This window comes from Nothobranchius furzeri, chromosome 7, assembly GCF_043380555.1.
Source record: "Nothobranchius furzeri strain GRZ-AD chromosome 7, NfurGRZ-RIMD1, whole genome shotgun sequence".
Taxonomy (NCBI): domain Eukaryota; kingdom Metazoa; phylum Chordata; class Actinopteri; order Cyprinodontiformes; family Nothobranchiidae; genus Nothobranchius; species Nothobranchius furzeri.
Genome location: NC_091747.1, coordinates 40,399,959 through 40,425,409, shown reverse-complemented (window position 1 = coordinate 40,425,409; position 25,451 = coordinate 40,399,959). Strand labels below are relative to the sequence as shown.

At 41.3% G+C, this 25,451-nt stretch overlaps 1 protein-coding gene across 2 annotated transcripts; it reads right to left on the bottom strand.

Annotated features, from left to right (window-relative positions):
• Positions 1 to 11,192: 11,192 nt before the first annotated feature.
• Positions 11,193 to 24,556, bottom strand: rnpc3 (RNA-binding region (RNP1, RRM) containing 3). 2 transcript variants are annotated; one of them, XM_015954907.3, is made up of 16 exons: positions 24,466 to 24,556; positions 23,688 to 23,841; positions 23,566 to 23,613; positions 23,364 to 23,473; positions 23,175 to 23,258; positions 21,861 to 21,972; positions 21,259 to 21,327; positions 20,628 to 20,770; positions 19,263 to 19,388; positions 18,838 to 18,980; positions 17,821 to 17,997; positions 16,937 to 17,031; positions 15,827 to 15,885; positions 13,332 to 13,464; positions 11,606 to 11,678; positions 11,193 to 11,481 (listed from the first exon to the last, which is right to left on the bottom strand). In XM_015954907.3, the coding sequence occupies exons 2-15, from the start codon at positions 23,835 to 23,837 to the stop codon at positions 11,610 to 11,612; spliced, it is 1,518 nt and encodes a 505-aa protein (XP_015810393.1). In that variant the 5' UTR covers positions 23,838 to 23,841; positions 24,466 to 24,556; the 3' UTR covers positions 11,193 to 11,481; positions 11,606 to 11,609. The 2 variants fall into 2 exon arrangements, with proteins under 2 accessions (XP_015810393.1, XP_015810395.1); XM_015954909.3 differs by having other exon boundaries at positions 11,193 to 11,257.
• Positions 24,557 to 25,451: the final 895 nt, after the last annotated feature.

Here is a 25,451-nt window from a genome sequence, read left to right as displayed (position 1 = left end):
GGGACTCCACTCTGACCCAGATGGAGCATTTAACTTTTCTTGTTGAGAAACAGGGTCTTGGATCTGAAGGAGCTCACTCATCCTGGAAGCATCCCACTGGCCTGTGAACAACCCAAATGCATGCTGACAGTTGAGGCTTTAAGAAACCAACAGAACAACATCATCTGCGTACAGCAAAGATGAGTATCCATGAGCACATGACCAGGATCAAGGAAATATGAACTGGTTTCCACTTCACTCTCAAATTCACAAATTCTTGAGTGAATATACAGTGTGTACTTATGGTGCATTCTAAACACCATTGTATTTTATTTCATAGTCAACAATTTACATACATCAGTATGTTAGGACACAGAAGCTCCTTACCATGCATGAAGGTTTCCAACTCCAAGTCCAGCACCCCGAGACTGTATACTAGCCGTGAGTAAGGAGGATGAAGATAGTGAGGGTGAGAGCAACTGTCGAGGATGAAACATCCAAGATCCATTAGTAAATCAAGGATAATGCCCCAGCAGATAATGGGCTCAGTAAGTGTCTCAGACAACAGCAAACAGAGGAGATGCTGGATGTACCACTGTGGGAGGACAAACCCCTACATGGGATGTACCACTGACAGATAATCAAGAAATCCTACCAATGGCTAGAAGGAGGTGGTCTGAAGGACAGCACAGAGGCACTCATCATGACTGCACAGGAACAGGTCCTGAACACCAGAGCCACAGAGGCCAAGGTCTACCACACCAGACAAGACCCAAGGTGTCGGCTATGACAATCCACCACATAGGGTGCAAGATGCTGGCAGGGAAAGCTTTCATGGAATGCCACAACCAAGTGACTGGCATCGTGTACAGCCGGGGTGGGCAATCCTGGTCGTCGAGGGCCACTATCCCACATGCTTTACTGTTTTCCCTGTTTCAACACACCTGATTTCAATCAGCAGGAGATTAGCTGGCTTCTGCAGAGCTCGATGAGCTGCTGAATCAACTGTGTTGGAACTGGGAAGTAACAAAAAGATGCAGGATACTGGCCCTCGAGGACTGGAGTTGCCCACCCCTGGTGTAAAGGAACATATGTGCAGCGTACGGACTGGAAACCCCAAGGTCAAAGTAGGAAACACCCCCTAAGGTGGTAGAGAACGAGAGAGCCAAGCTCATGTGGGACTTCCAGATCCAGACAGACAAAATGGTGAAGGCGAACCAACCGGACATTGTGGTGGTGGACGAACAACTGAGGACAGTCGTTGTGGTTGATGTGGCAAAACCAAGTGATGATAATATCAGGAAAAAGGAACACGAGAAGCTAGAGAAGTACCAGGGCCTCAAAGAAGAATTTGAGAAAGCCTGGACAGTGAAGATGTTGGTGGTACCCGTGGTCATAAGGGCACTCAGGGCAGTCACCCCAGACTGGAGGAGTGGCTAAAGCAGATTACAGGACAAACATCAGACATCTCAGTCCAGAAAAGTGCACTTTTAGAAACAGCTTGCTCCTCTGGTAGAGGACCCGAGCTTGGAAGGATGACACCGCCGGCTAAGGGTGAGATGGTAAAATCTATAAATATATATATGTAAAGAAATGTTTTTTTATGCATCAACTGTATCTCCACCTGTAGAAAACCTACATTTTGTAAGTATATAACTGAAGGAACAGTCACTTGAGCAGTCTAAAATCTTCTGCTGCATTCAGAGCATCAGGTTGTGTCATTTTCAGTGCCAGGCAGAAAGTCGTTGGCTGTGGTTGATAGCACTTTCAGGGTGAAAAAAGACATTTGATAGGTCCCAAATCAACACATATTGATGAGTCAGATCAAAATCAGCAGGCAGCTTTCATTAAAATGTGCAAAAGCTGTGAAAGTTTGATTTCTCCTGGAGTTTTAACAGTTGTGCACTGCTGCTGTTAAGTACCGAGGTATGTTTGTTTATTCTACTCTTTTATGACTCCAAGTCCAGAAACACTGTTAAACTCCTAAACACACACACACACACACACACACGCGCGCGCGCGCACACACACACACACACACACACACACACACACACACACACACACACACACAGCTCATTCCGGTCCCTGTTGGATTTTAGCAAATAGTACCAGCTCATGGTTGATGGATGGCCAGGCGTAGCCTCACTTCAGAGGTGAAGGCCAGCTTACCCACATTAAAAGCACAAAAGCATCGCCATAGCACTGTTTGGCATGCTGCTGGGCTTATGTGCGTTAGTCACACGGAGGCACCCGGGGAATACTTTCTAACACTACTGATCACCGGCCTGCAACTCCTGGCCCTGAGAAATCAACAGCCAGGATTTATAGATTTACCTTAGATTGGCTGTCCCGCATTTGTACCCCCATAAATACTTTTACAGCTTCGCTAATGCTACTGTTGGGAATAAACAAGGTTACGGCGGACAAGATGAGGCTGAGATTTAGTCGGCACGGGGCAGAGCGATGAGAAATGAGGTGTAATGACAGAAAAGGAAAGGGAGGGACGTTCCATTGGGGATGAGCATTTTGTAGGATTGCAGGGTGTATTTTTACACGCCAACATACTTGTTACTGCTCTATTTGTATACCTACTGCATCACTTTGAAAAAAGTTTCTTTGCAAATGTTGAATCAATGAATTATTCTGTAATGTGCCAGACAAATTCCCATCAATAGGATTCACCACAAGTTAAAAGTTCAATTAGGACAAATAAATAAACAAACACCTTAGCTTAAATAAATCGATGACCTTGAACGTAGTTCTTATCAAAGACATTACAGATGAATTATTCAAGCACATTACTTCACTTCAGTTTTAAATGTTACTCATTTGGACAACTTCATGAATCTTGCAAAGTTTAAAGTTCATAAAATATGCAGGGTCAAGCCATCACCCTCTTTATAATGAATAGGCATACATTAGAATTGACACGGTCACTCTCAGCAAGACCGTCGTAGATCGTAGAGTGGACAGAGAAGCACGTGTCATCCCTCTATTTGTGTCTTTAACATCAGCAGAAAGCCCAGAGTTGAGTCAGTCCCAGAAGGAAGGAAATTTAATGAGTTGCATGCTTTATTAGGCTTCCAGTTGAGAAAGAGGTCAGCGAGGGGGAGGAAGTTATTGTTCAGGAGAAAACTCATGTTGTGGTCAGAGGTTTAGCCATACTCACATGGCCATGACTAAAGGAAGAAAAGAAAGAAAGGAAACTATCTTTCCGATAGTGCCTCAAGATCAAAATCACGAGGCTCTTAATTAAGAAAAAAAAAATTTAAATATAAAAAAGATTTAAGAAAAATTAAGATAAAAAATATGGTTAAATGAGAAAAAATGTGATTAAAAGTGTAAAGAAAGTTAAAGAGAAAATGAATAGGAAAGAGGGAAATCATTGGATTCCAGGAAAGCCGAAATAAGAGCAGAACAGGGAGAGGGTGGTGTTGAAGGTCACACCAAAGCCTGAACAAGTGAGTCTTCAGCTGCTTTTTAAAGGAGACCACTGAGTCCACTGATCTCAGGCTCAGGGGAGAGAGGTCCAGAGTCTGGGGGCCACAGCAGCAGATGATCTGTAACCATTGGTCTTTAGCCTGGTGCTGCACAACCAGTAGGCTTTGATCACTGGACCTCAGGGACCTGCTGGGGGTGTAGGGACTAAGAAAATCACCAATGTAAGATGGTGCTTGTCCATGTAAGGCCCTATAGACCAGAACCAGGATGTTGAAATGAACCCTGAAGTTGCCAGTGAAGTTGGAGGAGAAGCGGGGTGATGTGGGTGTGTTTGGAGGACTTAAGCCGGGCGTACACTGTGCGACTTTTTCACACGCAGCACTCAGCTTCACCTCAAACTGTAAGACTTTCTCGCAGAGCAGATCTCACGAGCCAGGCGCTCACACTGTACGACCCAGTTCTCGGATGCGACCTGACTGCTCACACTGTACGTCTGGTAGCAACACGTCGGCCCTAAAAATATGCTAAAAATAGCAGTTTGTACACAACACTTTTTTGGTCTTGTTTTGCCTGTTGTCCTTCAGGAGTGCTGCAGGAGGACACACAGGGATTTATGGGGGTTGGATGAGGAAAACGAAATAAAGAAAGTAAATCTGTGTTTTGTGATCAGTTTAATTTGACATGAACACGACAAACACGCTTTCTTGACAATCTTTGTGAGTAAAAAAAAACGTGTAGAAACAAAAACTAACTGCGTGTGTTATCAGGGAAATAGCGGGGAGCGGTGTTGATGCAGGATTGCGCATGCGCCGTGAGCGGTTCTGATACATTTTGGGTCGCAGCTGCTCGCAGCGCCGCTTCAACGGTGCGATACCCTCACGAGGGACGAGCGAAATATTAAACACGCCAGAAGTCCGTGCGACCTCACAACTGCTGATCGGCAGCTGGTCACATGGTGTTAATCGCCTCTCGTAACCCCCTGTACACTACACGACTGCTCGGCGCAAAACTCGCCCCGATGTCGTGGATTCTCGCACGAGTGGAAAATCGGCTCAAAAAAGTGAAAAAGTCGCACAGTGTACGCCCGGCTTTAGTCAGAAGCCGAGCACAGGTATTCTGAGCCACCTGTAGACGGTTCAGGGAGGTTTTGCTCAGACACGTGAAAAGAGAGTTACAGTAGTCTAAGTGTGAGGAGATGAAGGTGTGGATAACAGTCTCAAGTTCAGAGCGAGACAGAATGGGACTCAGCTTAGCAATGTTCCTGAGATGGAAGAAGGAAGAGCGAACAAGAGAACTGACATGAGAATCCAGGGTGAGAGCTGGGTCAAAGGTCACACCAAGATTCCTGACAGAAGGTTTGGTGTGAGAAGAAAGCTGACCAAGAGAGTCTCCACCTTTGGGAACCAGCTTGTCTGGGGCACAGATGAGGATCTCAGTCTTATCTTCATTTAGCTTTAGAAAGCTCCCCGCCATCCAGGTTTTAATAGTCTAAGCAGGAGTGTAACAGCTGCAGCTTAGACATCTCATGGGGCTTACAGGAGATATACAGTTGGATGTCATCTGGTGGGAGAATCCTTTAAAAGAACTCAGGATGTGTTGAAGTAGAAGCAGATAAAGGAAAAGTAGAGGCCCCAGCACAGTACCTTGTGGGACACTATGGGTGAGGACTGAAACTTGGAGGTGGCCACAGAGAAGGAAAACTCAGACAGATAAGTGGAGAACCACTCTAGAGCATTTCCTGATAGACCCAACCAGTCTTTCAGCCTATCCAGTAGCAGTTGATGGTCAACCCTTTGTGTGTCAAGCAATCTTGAGCTCTTAAAGATTTCTGTCTTTGTCAAGGATTGAATCATGTTTAAAAACAAGAATTGGGATGAGACATTTGAATCTATGGTGGGTTTTCTGCTTAAATTGCAGCTCCTACGTGTGTGTGGTTGTGATGCCAACATTTCTTTGTTCTGTCTCCTAATGAGACTGAGAGTAAAACCTCCTTCTCTAGTGGGACCAACTAGAACGTCACTAGTTCAAACATCTTTTACAAACTTGCAGCGACTCTGCTGTGTTTTGGGAGATGGATCATCTGATTGACTGATTTTTATTATTTTAACATTCAGCTGCAGTAAATTTAGAAAGTTGCATGACTTTAAAAAAATCAGAACAAAGGAGCCTATGTAGTCAGATTTAGTTCTTAGGGGGTATCAGGAGATGGTTTATGGCCTGAGACATGTTGATGTTGTCTTGAGTTTTTTAACTACTTTAACAATATTTTGGGTAAACATGGTGCTTGGTTTGCATGGAAACCATTCAGACCAAAACTATAAATAAATGCTGAACCAACGGCGATCACGGCCTGCAAGTCAAAGAGTGAGCACATCCATGCAGCAATAACAGCTAAAGTAAATCTAGCAAACACAGTGCACACCTGGTCAAGACCAAGCTATGAAACACATCATCATATTACTACTCGCAGCATTAGACTGAAATGAAGCCTGTGCACGGCAAAGGCAGAGCATACATCTTTATCTGTGTCCACTTACAAAAGGTTATCGTTCATTTTGCTCAAATGCTACCTGATAAATGTTCTGGTTACTCTCAATATTTCCACTGCGGGGGTACATTTGTCATCGTTGAGATGGCGGGCAAAGTAGGGCACAGATGGGAACTCCTCCCTCACGCCGATGTTGAAGTATGAGCTGCAGGCTGAACCAGACGAGCGCATGTGATTGATAGGGCTCAGTGACGAAGTTTCAACCGGAGAGAGGCAGAACTCACAGTCAGGGTCAGGAACTCATGAACTACAGCAGAGAAAAAGGCTGAAAGTCCCCAAAATGTATTTTTCAGCCTTAAATCAGACAGAAATGTATCCAGAAAAATGATCTATTAAATGCATCTGCAACTTTAGCAACAAATGCCTTTGTAAATAAAGACCCTTTTTCAGTTATGTTTTTATTTTATTTTTCAGCAAACCAGTTCATGATTTTTTAATACAAAAGAATCAGACAAGATTAACAAAAAAACTGTAATATGGTAATTTAGATTAGATTCATGGTGGCACAGTAATGCTACTGGCGTAGGAAGGTCAAAAGTTCCATCATGAGTTATTGTTGTCCAAAGTTTGCTCCATTTGTACATGTTTGGGTTTTCTCCTAACTCTCTAGGATACAGACCAAAACTATGCTTGTTGTATTCAGATTAAATGGGACATATTCTGCAAAATTCACCTGTTGCATCCGTTTGCAGAAGCATTCTTCACTGATAAAAATCAAAGAGTGTTTCACAAACACCAATAAAACTAATACGGTTCGGGCTAGTCAGCAAAGAAAAAAACAAGCTAAAAGTAAAAGGTGGAAATGACAGATACATTAACATTATAATAGCAGAGATTCAAGGGGGGGGGGGGTGTACTAATCTTGCAATCGTAGATATAGTAAACAGAGAATACAAATAACGGCCAGTCAACTACAACAAAAATCAAAACTAAAGGGTCTCACGCTTCTGTACTGCCATGTGGGCCTCTTCTCTCTATAAATACTCCAAATGTGAAACAAATCCAAGCATTCCTTTTTTGTCAGTGTTTGGTTTTAGGAATTAGGACTAAAACAAGCTATATCAAAAGTCACTGTGACATCACGAACGGGGACTGTTGAATACAACCAACTCACCTGCAAGAGAGAGCTGCTGAGCCCCTCCCGGATATCGACTCTTTGGGAGGAAGGGGCGTGGCCAGCACCAAATTATTTTCCTTAAAGTGGTTAAAATGTGTATTTTTACCTTTAATCTCTGGAAACATCTATTAAAATGTTGTTAAAAATGACTAAAATGATGCCCAGTTGTTGGAAAATATTGGTGGCTTCTTAACCATAAAAATCAGGTCTAAAATAAATGGGAGCAGGTCTAAGTTAGGCGATGCCATAGTAGATGCTGTTTCCTTCTACGGGAGCCCTTGAGGACAAAATGCATTTACTGATTTGTAACAAACGGTTTCAAAACTTTCACCATGCATAAACATTGTTGCTTGTGCTTGTTATTTTACTGAAGTTTGCACTCTCCAGGAGCCTCATTTATCAAGCTTGCTTACGCACAAAACGGGGTCGGAAAATTGCATGAGCAACTTTCCATGCAAACTTTGGGACTTATGAAAGAAAACTTAGCGGAAAAATGTGCGCAACTTTAAGTTGACTAAGGACCTGGCTTACGCACATTTTGGACATGGAGAGCACCTGCAGTGCTGCTGCTGAGAAGGATACAATTATGAAATCCTGCAGCATCATAACTTGTACTGCTTCGTTTTCACACAGAACAAGACCCCCCACACGCACACACACGCACGTATACACACGTGCACTCACACACATGCGCGCGGGCACACACACACATACACACAGCCTGAAGGGCAGAATACGGAATGCAGAATATCAGCAAGGGGACAGATTGAGACAGAATGTCATGCGTCTCTGACAGTATGTGTCCTGTCACTGTGACCCGATTGATCATGCGCCCTGGCTACTTGGACAAGGGAGATTTAGGTGACTGGTTTGCGCACGTGACTTTTGCCCGGGAGTCTGGGGATCGAATCCTGATTGGTCCCTTTTTTTTAATATCTGCCACAGTTGTCTCTGAAGAATTCACAACATTGACGGCTTCAGCAACGCTATGCCACTCCGTGGATTTTCTCATTTGTTTTGCAAAAGCACTTCCTTTCATTTCTCCACCTCACCCACAAGTACCTCAACTTCTGCTTCTGTGAAATTGAGCTTTCTTGATCTGCCTTGATCTACAGTCGCCGTTGTTATTGGCGGAGCGCTGCAACAGCCGGCTTATGTATATGCACGAGATCCACAAGGCACTTTGCATTGACTATTTATGGCAGAAAGTGGGCGTGGTGAGGGCGGGATGTGACTAAAATGCAGCTGAGAAACATTCTCGTTAGTCTCCGATTTATGAAGCGGCGATTGTGTGCAGCTGTGCGTACTCCATGTTTGATTGATCACAAACCTACTTGGCGTAAGTACATTTTTTTTGGCTGAACTTAAGTACGGTTTTAGTAAGGATTCTACGCAATGTTTTAATAAATGAGACCCCTGGGATTTTTGACCCTGATGGGAATCCATTGTTAAGGTCTTACGGCAACACAAAAATGCAGCTTGCTCAAAACAATTTAGGTATCTACTGCCCCCTATCGCCAGAAAAATACAGTGTCACTTTAACTCTTTCACTGCCAGCTATTTCCTGATCAGAAAAACCCTTCGCTGCCAGTGTTTATACTGTTTTATTAAGAGTCACAGTTGTTGTGTGTCAGGATGATGTCAACACCAAAACTAACAAAAGGAGACTCACCTCTTACATCAGGAAGAATCTGTGTGTTTAGAGCGTTATCTGTTCTTTCATGATCCGTTGTCGAATTGTGATCGGCGAAGCTTTTCCGGTTCACGCCTCACTTTTTTTACAGCAGCGGCCCAAAATTATCTCCTAAGACATGGATTTTCTTTTTCCTGATCTCGTGACGTGTGATGTATGAGGATGAAGATCAGCTTTAGAGCTGGGATGTTTGTTCTTGCTCATTCCGAGGACAACACATTAAAAAAAATGCAAATGACAACTTTAGACGTCATTGGCAATGAATGGCTGGATTGAAAATGTTGACTTTTGTCGTCAATGGCAGTGAATGAGTTAAAGTGTCAGAGCCCTGAAATTGCTCATTCTGGAAGGTACTGAAACTGTGAAGAATAAAACTACATAAAAATCTTTATGTGAGGAATTTAGTGCAAAAAAACCAGGTCAACATTATTATAACTTTAAAAAGTCATATGAACCTTTTAAAGGCTTGTAAAAAAATGTGTTCAAAATTTGTTAAGCAAATCAAACTAATAAATCATTTAAGTCAATAATAGTCAATCTATAACTAAACTATATTAAATAATGAGCAAAGACACCTTAACCTTTGTATTGTGTTAGAAAGCTGTTTACACATGTGGTGTTGACGGGGCCATTTGGACCCACGATTTAAAAATGCTTAAAATCACCAGTTTTCTTCAAATGTTGTTTTCAGCTAATTGCTAGCTTAGTATGTATTCATATAAATGGAACCAGTGTGTGAATAGTTTTTTAGTTGGCTCCACAGACAGTATTTTAAAATATACCACTTGTTTTGATTGCAAAAACTGTTTAAATTCACTAAATATGTGTATTTTTCATATAGAATGAGTAATAACAAACTATAGATGTGTTATAAACTAATATTAGAGTACACCTACCCCAAAAAATGTAGGCCTATAATTTTTTTTTTTTTTTACTATTTAAAATTATTAACAATAGTGAGATCTTTGGTGTTTCGGGTCAAAACGGACCTGCATAGATAAATGGTAGGATAAAGACAAGTCAATTTTTTCCCATAAAACCAACTTCTATTTAACCAGACCAATTAACCAAAGAATTTAACCATAAAATGAACAATGATAAACAACACTGTGTGTGGTTGTGTGCACGCACATGCACCTGCATTGATCATAAACTGAACATTGAAAATATGTTGTTAGCGCAGGTATGTTTTTCTGAATTAACCATAATGTAAACAATGGAAACAACCCATAATTTGGTGTGTGTTGGTGATGTGGGCTGATCCTCAGAGCAACCCATGCATACAACAGCCAGTTTTCTCTGCTGGGTCATTTTGGATCCGTAACACCACATATGTAACTTTTTTTTTGAGACCTTTAGAATTTACCTAAATTGTGAAAATTGATTTTGCTGCATTTAAATTGGTGTGTCTGAGGATTAGATGAAGCCTCATTCCAGGACAAAAAAGGAAAGTGTACTTTTTACAGTTAAACTTGAAAACGGGTCAATTTTGACCCCAAAACAACAGAAGTGTCAAAGTTCGTGAGCTTCACATGCTGCTGGAAGAGGCTGTTTGTTGTCATCTGTGCTTTGAGGCAGCATAAACGTTTGCTTGTGGGAATTAGGATGAAAAGTTCATGGGTGGTCAATCATCTTTTTTTCTGCTTTTAATCTACATCTGCTGGTATTAATGCCCTGTAGTTAAACTGCAACAGTGTTCATTTCTAGCCACTGATGGTAACATGGCCCTGGGACAGATCCCTGCCTCTCGCCCAGAGGTAGCTGGAGATGAGACACCAGCTGGAACAAGATTCTCAATGAAGTAAATAATTAGGATGGATGGAACATTTAACATTCATCATGCCTCAAACTACAGAATTATAAAAATGCCTAAAACAAACTTCACACCTAGTTTTCCTGAAGTTTACGTGTTACTTTGTGTGGGCAAACTGAGAACAGGACGTTTTTTAGCCGTTGCTAGCCCGTAGTGCTGCTCTGACGTATTTTAGTGGAAGCTGTTCTTCATTCCCGCTCCAGGTGATGAAAACCACAACGTCCTCTTCACACTTTTTAATGCCATAAAAACAAATTACACACACGTACCTAAACAAAATGATCACTTATCCACCCATATTCTATTACCAAAGATTGACTCAGATAACAGAGATGAAACTTGCTAGGCTTACGAAGCCCAAGCATTTTCCCACAGACAGCAGTGTTTGCTCTCTCAAGGACTCCACTTGTCCCACAGCTCTGACAGCCTACCATCTGCTGCAGAGCCCATCTAGATCTCATCTCCAGTCTGTATTTACTCTGCTGACAAGCCTTTAAGTTTGGGACTAAACATAATCAGTTGTGATCCCCCAGCTGAGGTGTACACACAATCTGACATGTGCTTCAGATCTAAATCAAATAAAAACATGACAACAGACACTTCATTAAAAGAGTTCATTTAATAATGCAGGAATAGAAGAAGACATCCTCTGACGACCACCACCTATTCAGCCGAACAAGGAGGAAATCAGTTCAAAAGAATCCAGATAAGCATAAACAGAAGCTGAAAAACAATCTTAATCAAATGCTCAGGTTTAATCTACCAGACACACACAACTGTTTAGAAATGAACGGCCTTTGCTGTCAAGGTTTGGTTGTGTCCTCCAAAGGATATGTCAGAATAAGGATACAAATGGGTCTGCAGGGCCAAATATCAAGGCTTGGTATCTTAAATAAATCAAGTATAAACACAAATTTTAAAACAGAGTTGCAGTAAATCCTGTGATGTTTAAAAAACAGCATAATAACAGTTTTAGCTGTTTTTACATTAAGACTTCAGGCTCCACCTCACCTGTTCATCGAGGTTTTGTTCTCTTTTTAGGATCAGAGTTGTCTTGTTTCGGTCTTGCAGATCTGGCAAATTGCTGTGGATTTTATAGTTAAGGTCCACAGATGGACAGGAACCCTAAAGCAGAATCCTGTGTGAGGCAACTTTAGCCCGAGTCTCTCTCCATTATAACACCTTTGGCCTAACAAAAATTTAATTCGATGAAAGGTCGCAGCTGCTTCCTCCCGACACCAAAACACTATTGGCCAAAGCCGACCTGATGAGCTCCTGTGCCGTGTTTCTTGAGGGCGCCTCACTTGGTGTGACACATTCTGCCAGTCACACAGATTAATACAATTTCCCTCTAAATGACCGATTAAATAAAAACGGTTTCCATGTGCTGCTTGTTAAAGGAACTCGTAGACTCAAATTTCAGGCAAATACAGTCTGCTGGCAAAACCTAAAATAAAGTTTTCCCATTTAAAAATAAGTGCATTCTCAGCATCAGAATGCATCTTTAACATTCACAAACACCATATGTGAAATCATTGACACGTAGCAGACGGATTAGAAAATAGCGTTTTTAGCCCCGTTGGCTTGCATTCATTTTTTTCTTTCTTCTGGGGACCCATGGTAGGCTCCCTACTGGAGCTGCCGTAGTGGCCGGCTGCCATCTTGGATGGGTCTCCATTCGCCCCCAGTATTTATTTCTACAGCGGAAGGTGCTTAACCAACTTAAACCCATTTTTTATGCTGTTTGGCAAAATCAGACATGTGGTACGACATGAGAATAAAAATAAAAATATAATTAAACAAAAAATATTAAATACAGGTAGAATAACCACTGTGATCTGCTTTCCATAGTACAGCGGTTGTTGAAACTGTAGGCTGCACACAAAAAAATGGGCATAGTTGCTCACTCTGCATGGACTCCAGCTGAGTTTGGAAAGTGAGGAACCCATCCAACATGGCGGTGATGATGTTACCCTCTCCAGCACCCAATGGGGCATCTACATATTCATGCCTATGGCTGCTACAGCTTGCTCCTGCAGATAGCTGTTGCTGCTGCTAGCTGTTACCGCCAGCTGCAGTTGCTCCTGTCAGCCATATAATAAAAAATAACATCTGCATGGACTAGTAAATTTGTTTATTTAGAATTGGCAAAACTCCATTTTGGTCCCCAGTCAGATTAGCTATTAGCTTTTCAATCAGGTCAAAACTAATCTCCATCTATAACAGGCTAATCTTTCCCACAAAAAAAGTAAACTACCCCTTTAACGCACATTAAAACAGCATCAGAGGTACCACCCTTGTTCTATAAGACAAGTTCAAAAGTTGATGCATAATTATGTGTGTAGATATGAAGGAAGAGCAGGTGGTGGTTCAGAGCTGCCAGGAATTAGTCCCCATCCTCCTGAAGGCTCAGAGTGCCTGAGCCAGTAACACATCTGTGAGGGGAGGGTCCATTTAATAAATCAAAGCACATTACTTGTTACACTCAGTGTAATAACTGGGCTTTTCCACGTGTTTGTGTTATCCTACCACCTCTTTAGATGTACTGGTTCCTTTAAACCTCACGATCTCATTTCAACAGCTTTGGAAAGAAGAACAGTGATTTCACATTTACATGTGCCTGTCTACCTTCTCACCCAAAATTAATTAAACCTTAATTCAAACACAAAGCCTGCTGTTTAACTCCTTTTACAAACCTTGTTCTGGTTTCAACCTGTGAGAGGGGATAAAAGGATACGACCACGAGGGGTTTGTCATAAAGAACGAAGCCATTGGTTTCCCGCAGGGCTTTTTCAGCGCTCTGCTCGTTTGGGAGTCCTATGAAGGCCTGCCCTTTCATCCGCCCCTCCTTCATTAACACAATGTCAAACCTGAGGAACAAAGCAAAGCAGGGACACATCGTTATCACTCTGGGCTCGTGGCCTGTCCAGCATAACAATAAACCATGCCTATTGAGCGCCAGAGGAGGAAAGTGCTATCTACCCCTGTAAGCACGTAAAACAGTCAGTGATAGCAGACCAGCTGCAGGTTTTGATTCCAAACAATCGATTTTAACTGGCCAGCAATTTAAGCTAAACGTATTCAGAATAGGACCTGCTGCTGACGGCTGGCTGTCCTCAGAGCCGCTCTCCAAGGAAGTAAAAGACGGGCAGGAAAAAGGATCCCACTCATGTTCAGTAATGTGCAGCATGGACTGTAGCACCAGAGGTTATTACAGGAAATCTGCTGGTAAATGTGATTTTAATTATTTAGCCTGACATAGTTAAGGGGAACAATGGTTAACATGACCACTTATTTAGTCCCGACAGCAATTTAAACTGATTTTTTATAATTAACTCATTAACTGCCATTGACAACTAAAGTCGTCATTTGCATTTTTTTTAACTGTGTGGGCGTCAGAACGAGTCCCTGCACCGTCAGAACTTCCCAGCTGTCAAGCCGATCTTCATCCGCGTTCGTCACATGTCACATGATCAGGAAGCAGAAAATCCATGTGTTAGGAGATCGTTTTGGGACGTCGCTGTAAAATAAGTGAGGCGCGAACCAGAAAAGCTTCTGCCGATCACAATTCGACAACGGATTATGAAAGAACGGATAACGTTCAAAAACGTGCAGATTCTTCCTGATGTAAGAGCAACGTGACTCTACGACTGACACTGTTTGCTCTGCAGTAACACAAGCCTGGAGGACTTCTGCCATGTGGTGGAACCGCTAATGCTAACGGTTAGCGTCTGCTAGCCGAGACGTTCTCTGCTGATTTCTAGACTCTAAACCAACAACAGCCTTCTCCTTTGTGAGCCAAGATGAGTGATTCTGTAAAGCCTACATGAAAGTGTGACTGATTGTAATTAGAAATAATAAGTAAAAATGCTTTTTCAGTGATCCACACCTTTAGGTTCGGCTCATGTGGGTTTATTAAGCAGATCTTCTCCTGAAAACAAAAGTTGGTCTGGATACGTTTATAAAATGTTTCTGCTTTTTTATTTTATTTCCTCCCTTCTAGGGCTGGGCGATACGCAGGGCTGGGGGTAAATGATTATTTTTAAAACGATTATTCTGACGATTATTTTATCGAATAGTCGACTATTCTAATGACTATTTAGACGATTAATCTAGCGATTATTTTTCTATTGCACAATTAAAAACCAAAAAATCTCTAATAAATTCCTCAAAAACTTTGATAAATTGTTACTGTAAGAGAATAAACACTACAGGCCTTCCATTTTGTATAACACTGCTTTTATTGTGTTGCGGTTGGTTATGTTCTGGTGACGTGTAGAACTTGGGAGTGCAGGCTGCTGCCTGAGAGGTGGTTGGAGACATAGTGTCTCCATGCTGCTTTGTTTTGGTCACTTATGTGCGTGAGGCGAGTGGTGTTACGACCCTTCAATATCACGATATGAGGATTTCACCTTGATAACGATAAATGGATGATCACTACAGGTATGCGCAGGAAAAAAAGCTGTCCACTAGATGGGGCTGTCACATGTATTGGGTACAGCTTCTTAACGAGACATGAATGTTGCCAACCTACACACATCTTTATTTTTATTATCAAATTTATTGACATGGGAAAAATTATCTCGATAAGAGTCAGAAATTTCGATAACGATACATTTTCAATTTATTGCCCAGCCCTACTCCCTTCCAACATCAAATACTTGTCAAGTTTTAGTAGCTCAAAACCTAATGGTGCTTATTTAATTACAAATCCAGGAAACTTTAGCAAGGGGGCCAAAAATGTTGACATTTTTGACCAAAATGGGTAAGTTGTAGAATGTTGTTTAGCACAAACATCAAACAGATGTTTGGAATCTGATTTTGTGTCCGACTAAAAGTTTTTGTTGCTTCAAGACAGCAGATATATGGCAACATTCAAGCTACCACTTTTCTCGATTATTATTAACATTATGATCACTACTAACTGAAGCTAACTTGGTAGCCTATTAAAATGGGAGCTAAAGGCCCAGCGGAGCCCCTGACCGAGGTTTTCGGCTCTGTTTTCAGTAGAGGCTTTGATGACTCAGGTGGAAGAGCTATTTGAAGTACTGCTGATGCACAAACATCAAAACGTCCCTCATGATCTCTGGATCAGTTTAGATACTTATTAAAAACACGAGGCAAAGTCAGCATGAATTACCAAAAAGTCTCCAGAGAAAGTGAATAATTGTTGCAGACGAGAATAGATCAACCAGATGAAAACGGGAGAGAGGCAGAGTTGTGTTTACATACATGTTCCTCTCAGCTTCTGAGGCGGGGTTAATGTATCTCCCATAGATGTACTTCAGGTCCTAGAAAACAAAATTAACAAGTGATTCAGCCCAAAGCACTTTCCCTTTCTACAGTATTAAGACTGCTGATTAATGCTGTCATCATATAAAGTATTCTGGTCCATGAGCAGCTCTCTAGTAGCCCGAGTCAGACAGAGGTCGTCAGGATTTAACTAAATTCCTGACAGGACAGTTAAAGGTGTTTCTTCTCCTCTAGAGGCAGTCGGTCTGTAGCGCTTAAACATCACTGGCTAAAGGAGATTTTTAAGTGTTGCGATTTATATAGAACCCAAATTCAGTGACTAGGGATGTCCAGGTCCCATTTTTATTTTATTTTCCTCCCTTCTAGGGCTGGGCGATACGTAAGGCTGGGGGTAAACGATTATTTTTAAAACGACTGTCAGAATCAGACGTTACCTCCTGACATCACTTTGTTGCAGAGACACTATTGGTTAAACGCTGGCTAAGCAGAACATGGAAGCAGCTTGAAGCAGAAAGCGGTTTGGAGGTATAAAGTTGATAACATTACTCTGAAGCCCAAAAGTGAAGAATTTGTTATGCATCACTTCATTGTTGAAGCTACCTCACAGAAGTGCTCTGTCTGTTAACAGAGCTGTTAAATGTTAAAATAAAATTAATTTAATAAAAAATAATAAACATCCAGGATCTGTTTCTCCGCTTGTTTATTCTTTTTTTTTTTTAAATGTTTTCTAGAAGTATCGGATCGGGACTCTGCACCGGTAGATGCTCATGATCAAATGACTCGGACTGGAGGGCAAAAACACCCAATCGGGACATTCCTAATAATGACACTGAGTCTAAGCCAGAGGTGTCCAAACCTTTTAAGACGAGGGTCAAAATCATCAAGTTCAAAGTGCCTACAGGCCACAAAATGTGATTTTCTTGATTTAAAAGTTACAAAACTTATTTGATGATCAGAATTTTCATTTGCACGGCTCAGAAAAGCCTAATGTTGGTAAAAATCTGAACAGGAAATAGTTCAAAAGCATCAACAGCCTACTAGAGGGACCACCATTCATGATTCTAGTGAACGAGCCCTAAGTGGACCTACCTTCTCCTCCACCTGCTTTGCGATGTTCTTCACATACAGCCTGCAGGTGGGCTCGCCCGCTTCATAGCTTTTATAAACAGACATCCTTTTTATCTCTGTTGAAATAAGAGGAGAGAAAAGGAATAACGTGAGAAGAATTGTAAAAGCAGGAACAAAGCAATAGCGGAGGAAGACCCGGTCACTGCAGACGCTCGGAGAACTGGGCTATAACGACTCGCTGACATAAATGACCTGATGAGAGACGAGTGTCGTGGCTGTAATAAAACAGTTCCTTCTCCTAAACGGAACGGCTTCAGAGGAATTTGAGGACAAGAGGAGAATTAAAGCAGGTAACTGGTGTGTTGAACTAAAACCCTTTTGTGATTATTAGAAACCAGAGAGGCTGAAACTTTTTGAATCTGTGTTCAAAGACAATACATCAGGACAGATGTGTCTTTGATGATCGGCTCTGAACATCTGGCACACGGAACCACGGTGGTGATGAACGGAATCTAATTATAAGTGAAACAAAGAAACACACATTCCTCCTTGGTACTTAGAAAGGTAGCGCTGATGTTAAAACCCACCACTCCACGGGGGGATGCATCAGCATCTCATTCCAAGTTGAATTTTACAGAGTTTGCACTTTTATTGTTTTGTTTTTCAGCCTCCCAACTACCTCCTGCTTTATTCTAATATGCATTTCAAACAAACGCCTGCCTCCGTTCCTGTTGCATCACCACTCCTCAGCAGAATGTGAGAGAGGAAGTTACAGATGTTGTGCTCACATGAAAGGGTGAGTGTTGTAACGGTGAGCACATTGCTCACCTGAAACGTTTTCCTCCATGTTGATTTTACTCTACGCATGCGGGATAAGACCTTCTGTGCTTTAAGCTCCTACTTACCATCTTTGGACAGCCGGCCCTTCTCCAGCTCCTTCCTGGAGATGACATCTGACATGAGCTCCCGCTCGTCATCGCTCTGCTCCTCCTGCTGCTGGAATGTCTGAGCGCTGGGATAAAGCTTCCCAAAACCTTCAGCCACCTCCTGACCGCTCTTGAGGAGTTCCTCAGGTTCATCCCCTGGAAGTCAGAGGAAACAAATAACAAAACATCATCTCTGCTGCACTTGTGACTAAGACGACTAATGAATCATGAATGATAAAATACACAGTGTTGCCAGAAGAAGTCCTAAGAGTGTTTTTCTGATTCAGAGCAGCAGGATAACGGGTAAATCCTTTGTGTGTGTGTGTGTGTGCACGTGCACATGCGTGTTGTCGATGGAAAAGAGCAGCAATCCTGGACAAATTCGGAGAAGGAAAGCAAGGCTTGTCAGACACAGAAGAAGGTGTGTGTGAGTACTGAAGCAAGGAGCTTTACAGATACACACTCTGGAGAGGACCAGATCACAGCCTTCACACCTCCTTCCACCTTACCCCCCCCCCCATTTAAATGGCTTGTTTATCAGAGCTACTCCCTCACCTCCTCCAGAACAAGTTCAATTCACAGAAAGACACCCGTCATAGTTTATCTCTCCTGCCTCTAGGAAATCCTTTATGTTCATCTGAGATCTGCTTTACCTTTTAGTGTGTGTGTGTGTGTGTGTGTGTGAGACAGAGGGAAGCCCACACACAGCGTACCCTCTGTCACACACAGATAATAGTTTAAGTTTCTGCTTTGATCTACTGCTGAGGTAAAACAGGGCTATAGCTTTAGCCGAGTCACAATTCCAGTCGACGGGGAAACAAACCATCAGTGTGATAATAAAAAGATTAATAAATAAATAAAATAATACGTACAGAAAGATCAAGAGCCCTGGAATAGCTGACAAGAACAATGACTTTATTTTTTATTACAAAAATGTATTATAAACTATGAGAAACGTAAAAACTCTAAGCAGAAATAGAAAACGTGACCTCTCACCTTTGCGTTTGTCATCAGGATGGCTGGAGTCCACTCCTTCTATGCCGGCAGCCGTTTCTGGAACTGATATGTGGAATTCTATTTTTTTCGGACCGGTGGGATTCGGCTGCTCGAACACATCGGATGGATCCAGAACCGGAGCGCTGACGGCAGCAGAGACAAAAACACTTAACCGGAAACCTGGCTTTAGGTCAGAGATATCTCTGTGGGGTGTGTGTGTTCATAACGTGGAAACATTATGTGTGACGTGTTTATAACGTGTGTGTGTGTGTGTGTGTGTGTGTGAGGAGAACATGGAACACAAGGAGCCTCAACTCGTGTGAAAAATTTGTTGACTTAAGATCTTTGCTTTTAACCTGCTCATTAACATCACCCCGACCAATCAGGCCCGAGGATTGGGACGTGCACGAGTGCTTTCGCTCTACCTTTGGGAATCAGCTTTGGGAGCATAAAGCAGATCTTTGATCTTGGGCTTCTTTCTTTTTGAGGAGGTTTTGGGTCTTAGGGGTCTCTTGCATGTTTGGTTGACAAGATCCATCAGACGAGCAATCCTGAAACAAAACAAGCGGAGGGGGTTAGGGGTTAATCGGGTCACAAACTAGAACCCATCGGGTCAGAACATTGGTACAGACCATATATGAGCAAACTCAGAGCTATAGAAAGAGAGCGTTGCGACATGTTTCGAACTCGCAGACTGTGGTTCATGGCGCTCTCAATAGTTCCAAACATCCCAGCGCCGTAAGTCCGTTTGAACGGCGTATGGTAGGACAAATCACAAAAATTGAATATCGTCACATTTCCCCTGGTGATTTTTGGTCATTATTGAATAATATTATATATTATATTATGTATTATGTCCCAATTCATTCACAAAGTAGCCTATTTATTTATTTTCCGAGCGTTTGTAGGAAGACAAACACCCGTGGCTGTTCTACATGACAGGAATACGACAGGCCTAACACACTGTAGAACACATTTAGACCACATACATTACTATATTATAGCAATAAATTTGATGTAGTAATGCAACACACTGCTCTAATATGAGCACATTTAATAACTAAGTCCTACAAGAAGCCCTAAACTCAAGTTGTAATATCCACAAGTGGTTTATTGAAAGCTAGAATTCTGCTCCAGCTTACCTTGAAGAAAATATGTAGCTGTTTATGCTTTGATTGATGATCTATTATATTATAGTTACATTTTACAATCATTACTTTATATTTTTATGTGAAGACAGTAGTACATGCATCTATAACCCAGTTTATCTGGCTTCTATAGCCTGACTAATAGCAACTACTTAAAGAAAATTTCAATAAAACTGTTTGGTCAAACACAGTAGATAAAAAAAGTGTTAATTGTTAAAAAATGAACACAAACCTTGTACAACATGTATAATAGCATTTTTAATAAAGCATTTTTACCAACATTATGTTTAGTCATTACATGTGCGCAAATAAGCTGAATAATGAATTATGAGCAATGTACTCAAGACCTAATGAAACTTTTGAATAGCCTTGCAGCAGCAGGGCTGTTTGGATCCATTCACAGCTACATGAACCACGTGACTTCTGCATCCCAGTCTTTCCATAGAAGTCTATTGGAGTGTCGTAACTCTCTCTTCTCTCTACAGCTCTGGGCAAACTAAAAGCCTGGAATGCATGTCTCACATCTTTAAGTTAATCAGGGGCAGCGCACGCACCCACACACCCACACCCACACCCACACACACACCCACACACTATTTACTAAAGGGAAGTAACGACCTAAAGGGCCCATTTGCTCCTCACCTTTCTTTGTCTTCATCGTCCCCGCTCTCGTACTCAGACTCCTCCCCACTGGACAGATCCATCTCCTCCACCGGTAAGGGGGGGTAGTCAGGAGGTAGTGGAGGGGGCATGGGGAAGGAGGGAACAGGAGGGCGATGCTCATACTGCAGGAGACGTAAACTATGGGTTAGCTTTTAAAGAGCTGCTCATTGTGGTGTCATCACATTTGAGTTTGATTGAAAAAAAAAAAGGTTTTGGTAGTTTTCAGGGAAATAATCACAAAAGAATCAAGAGCAATAGAACATGAACATACTGTTAGGCAACTACAAAACATACAGAAACTTTTTGGAAATTAACACAAAGGAAATTTTAAAAAGGTGAAAAAATAAAAAACATAAATGAGTCTGGAAAAATAAAATTATACGATACCACAAATGCTATTTTATCTGTTTTTAACCAGGTGATTACAAAGATAAAGCGGCAGAAGAAACCTTCGTCAGAACCTGTTTGTTTCCTCCTATTCTGCTGTTTTTACATGATTTAACACCATCAGTGTTTTCTCCACTCAGTGATCTGTGATGACTGCCTTCATGACAAACAGCCTCATGATCTAATAACCAGTGATGTCACCAATCCAAGTCCAGATGCTCACCAGTGGCGGTCTGGCTGTGACGGGACCAAACGGACTCGGTAGGTTCATTTTGTTCATCAGATGGAGAACCTGTTAAATTTAAAGCACACGAATGAGAGGCTGGAAATCGCCGCTATCGCAGGCTCCGTGTGTCAAAGAGCCGGTCCGACTCCTGCATACAGACACCAGGATGAAGGTGAGATACCTGCAGCAGCCTCTCTGTGACACACCAGCACCACCAAGATGCTACAACAGGAAGTACCTCTGCTGATAATCCTAGGCAGCTCTGCTCCAGGGAAATGTTAAACCCATAACTCGTGCCTCCCACTTACGCTTTATTATTAATTCTTGCTCCCAAAATTCAGATTTAAAAGGCAAATGTTTGCTGTTTGATCTTTAAGCGCTTGGCGCCGTCCTCAGACCCCGGGGACTCGTATTCCTGAATCAGCTGTCTATTTCATATCAACCCAAAGGCAATAAAACGCCTTATTTTTGTATTTTTACTGCAAATTCACACTTTCCAAAGATTAGAAAACGGGTCAGCATTCAGAATTAAAACACAGAAGTTTCACATCAGCACATAAAAGTAATAAAATTCTATCAGAAAGAGAGATTCTACTCACCTGAACATAAAACTTAGGCACACTGATGAGGGCATGTGTTATATTAGTCAGGATGCTGCTGGATGGAGGAGGGTAGAAATACTTCAGGGAGGGATTTGACTGAAATTTCAACCTGAGGGATTAAAAAAGAAATAAATTACGAAAGCAAACGTGTCAAATGAAATGGGCAACATTAAACACAAATGAAATGGGCAACATTAAACACAATACATATTCTTCAAACCTACTTTTGTGGCATCAAAATCTTAAGAAAAGTCCTCAACAAGCATTTACAGCCCTGAAATGAACCTCAACAGAAGAAGAACTCCTTGATCATCTGAGTGTTTTACCCAAAGACAAACGGAAATGTGCAGAGCTACGAGAATCTAGGAGGATCTGAGGTCTGATTCAAAACACTGGTTTGGGATTGATTCTAAAATCTAGATGGTAGAAATGATAAAAACACATTTATGTGCATCCGTTTCTGTAAAATGACTAATAAGTGACAGCAATAAGAAGGTAGAGCCAGGAGGACTTTAAATCAGAAGCAACAATAAAATGTGTTGAAAAAGTAAAGATCAAATCCGTCTAATAAATTCATTTTGGTCAATTTGAATAAATAAAAAAATAAAAAACTGATCAGAAACCAGAGATGTTTTCAGAAACCAGAGATGTTTGAAATCTAAACTTGCCTTAGGAGAATCTAAAAGTGACACTTTCAAAAACAAATGTGTTTGAAACATCTTAAAAATAATTAGCTCCGTTTTTCTAACCTTGTGTAAATTTAACGTTTTAGACAGCAAGTCAGGCGCTTGTTTTCCGACAAATTTAAAAAGAGATTTTAAGTTTTCCTTCACAATCAACTGAAGCACTAATTCAGCTGTGAGCTTTTACCTATCTGAGTTAAATGGTCACATCACACGTAAAGCTGGAAAGCTGCCCCTAATTCTGATTTCACCCCATCTGGATAGCAGGAAAGGTATTTATTAAATGCTAAATTCTTTAGTTTGTCAATCATTTTCAAATGTATGTAAATATATAAAACTAAAGTACCAGTAACAAATTATGTCGCTTACAAGAGGGAGAGGTATCAGAGACCACCTGGTCACCTCAGCCAGATAGACCAAATTCCTGTCAAAGCCAAACTGGTTGTCTACCTGGACCCAGTTAGACAGCTCCTAAATCCAGACCTCAGATCTGGAGCAGAGTCAGCCAGCCTTCAGGCTGATTCAGCTGAAGAGCTTCCATCTCTTTCTGGCTTCCTCCCTTACACTCATGACTATGCAAACATCAGTGTAGTTTGGGTGAAACGATGACAGTGAGGAAAAGGCTTACCCAAGACTGGGTGCAACACCTGTATCCATCAGTGGAATGTTTGGTAGTTTTTGCTCCTTTGTCTTCTGCTGAACTTTGACAAGACTGTGCCAAAATAAAAATAAATAAATAAAAAAGCAGAAAATAAAACCTCATTGATTTGTCATCAAGTGAAAGGGGTGACGCTCCATGGTTGATTTATGCACTTACCTGTCAGTAACTGGTTGATCCTGTAGAACTGTAATGTTATCTTGGCCTTTTGCAAACTCCACGACAAGCGTCTGATTCAGGATCTCCAACTGATGGAGCCTGCTGAGAGCCTACAGGTTTAGAGGAGTGAACAGTATTAAAAAAAAAACTGAAATAATATCCAAAAATCTCATTCAATGGCACCCGAACAGCACGTACTGACCTTTGCTGCCATCTTCTCACTTCTAAATGTTGCAAAAGCTGCATGTTTCTGTGGAGATGGACAAATCTGTTCACGTCAACTCAAAAGACATTAGACGTAGGACTTGACGAAGCATAACCTACCAGACGACCCCATTTTGAGAAGACTCGGACTGATTCAGCTCCAAAATATTTCAAGAGGTCTTCCTTCTCGTCATTGGTCAGCTCAGCTGGTAGGTGGCGGACGAGCAGCGTCCTGCTGTTAGTTTGGACCATGTCTTCATTTTGGTCCATTTCTCTGTGTGTAACAAAGCAGAAAATATAGAAGTTATACCACACAGAGTCTTGAATCAGCTGCCACTTGAAAACAGTTTTATTTTTATCAAGTTGCTGTTTTTCTTTTGGCAGTCACATCACATTTAATCTAGTAATTATTACAATTCCAGTATTTTTACCAAACATACTTTATTGCTAACATTCCTACCAGTTACAACCGTCAATGTTTGTTTATAGGTTGCTGAGATTGTGACAAAAACATTTGAGAGGATTTAAGCTTCATGTGCTGTTGCTCATGTGCTGTTGCTTCGTGAACAAATTCTTTAAAATTACGAGATTTCGAAGATAAATAAACATTCCCGAATTGAATAACCCACTCTACTGCTTCCATATACAGCTTTAAACGCATTTAAAGCATATGTTTAACAGTGAACGAGCTATTTAAAGTTAAATCACCATTTGTTTTAACGCCATTCTTCTCGACTACGAGCTAGCTTGTGGCTAATGCAAAGACAAACGAGAAGTAAATTTGTAGTTATCCTGCTAACCAGAGACACAAAAATGTGAATTACATTAAACACAAAGCAAAAATAAAGAAATAAAACTTTAACGAGCAAGCAATAAAACTAACAAACTTGTTTCATACCTGCAACCCAGAGCTGTGTGTAAACAGTACTGCTTCCGGGGTTTTCCTCTACTTCATTATATTCTGGAAGACTTTGTACGTTCAAGCGCACTGCTGCCCCCTACCGACACGTGACGCTTGTCTAGGCATTGGTTTTCTGATGTTTCACAGCAGAGTTAAGCAGAGAACGTTTTCACTTATGTAAACTACCCAACTACTAAAATGCAATGAATCCATTTCAATTGTGATCAACAAGATTAATTCTACAAGCTAAATCAATCCTGCTTAAACATATCAGATTAGTTATTAATGATCAAGTTATTAATATAAAATACAAAATAAATATATTTACTTGCAAATTTTGTTTTACAAATTTCTAGTTCCTAACCAAACATGTTAGATTAAAAACTATTTGTTTTTAGGTTCAAAGTTAAGTAAATACACAGCTGAATCTATTAAACACACTCAAGACATTGATTTTTTTTAAAGGTCCATATTTTGTTTTAAACAGGAAAAGCATAAATACATTTGGATGTCACAATAAATGTATAATCTACTTAAAAATTAAACAGAAACTGTATACAAATAAAATACAAATAGGTAAAAAAAAAGAGTTACATTTTTGATCACAACAGCTTTGAATTATATGGAATATGATTTGAAGGGTAACATGGAAGATAAGTAAAATTTAATAACACATTTTTAGTCACTAATGAATGTAGATGAAACCATCCATTCATCAATTTTCAGCCGCTTATCCAGGGTTGGGTCGCGGGGGCAGTAGCCTAAACAGGGAGGCACAGACGTACCTCTCCCCAGCCACTTAGACCAGCTCCTCTGGGGGAATCCTAAGGTGTCCCCTGACCAGCTGTGAGTCATAGTCTCTCCAGCGTGTCCTGGGTCTTCCTTTAGGCCTTCTCCCAGTTGGACGTGCCCGGAAAACCTCACCAGCGAGGAGTCCAGGCAGAATCCTTCCCAGATGCTCGAGCCACCTCAACTGGCTCCAC

Bases quoted from the DNA above. Each gene is read 5' to 3' on its own strand.
- rnpc3 (XM_015954907.3), bottom strand. From the start codon at position 23,837: ATGGACCAAAATGAAGACATGGTCCAAACTAACAGCAGGACGCTGCTC. The intron at 20,771-21,258 runs GTGAGCATCTGG...CGTCTCCTGCAG, and splicing joins TCACAGCCAGACCGCCACTG to TATGAGCATCGCCCTCCTGT. The intron at 15,886-16,936 runs GTAGGTCCACTT...TTTGTTTTCTAG, and splicing joins CAAAGCAGGTGGAGGAGAAG to GACCTGAAGTACATCTATGG.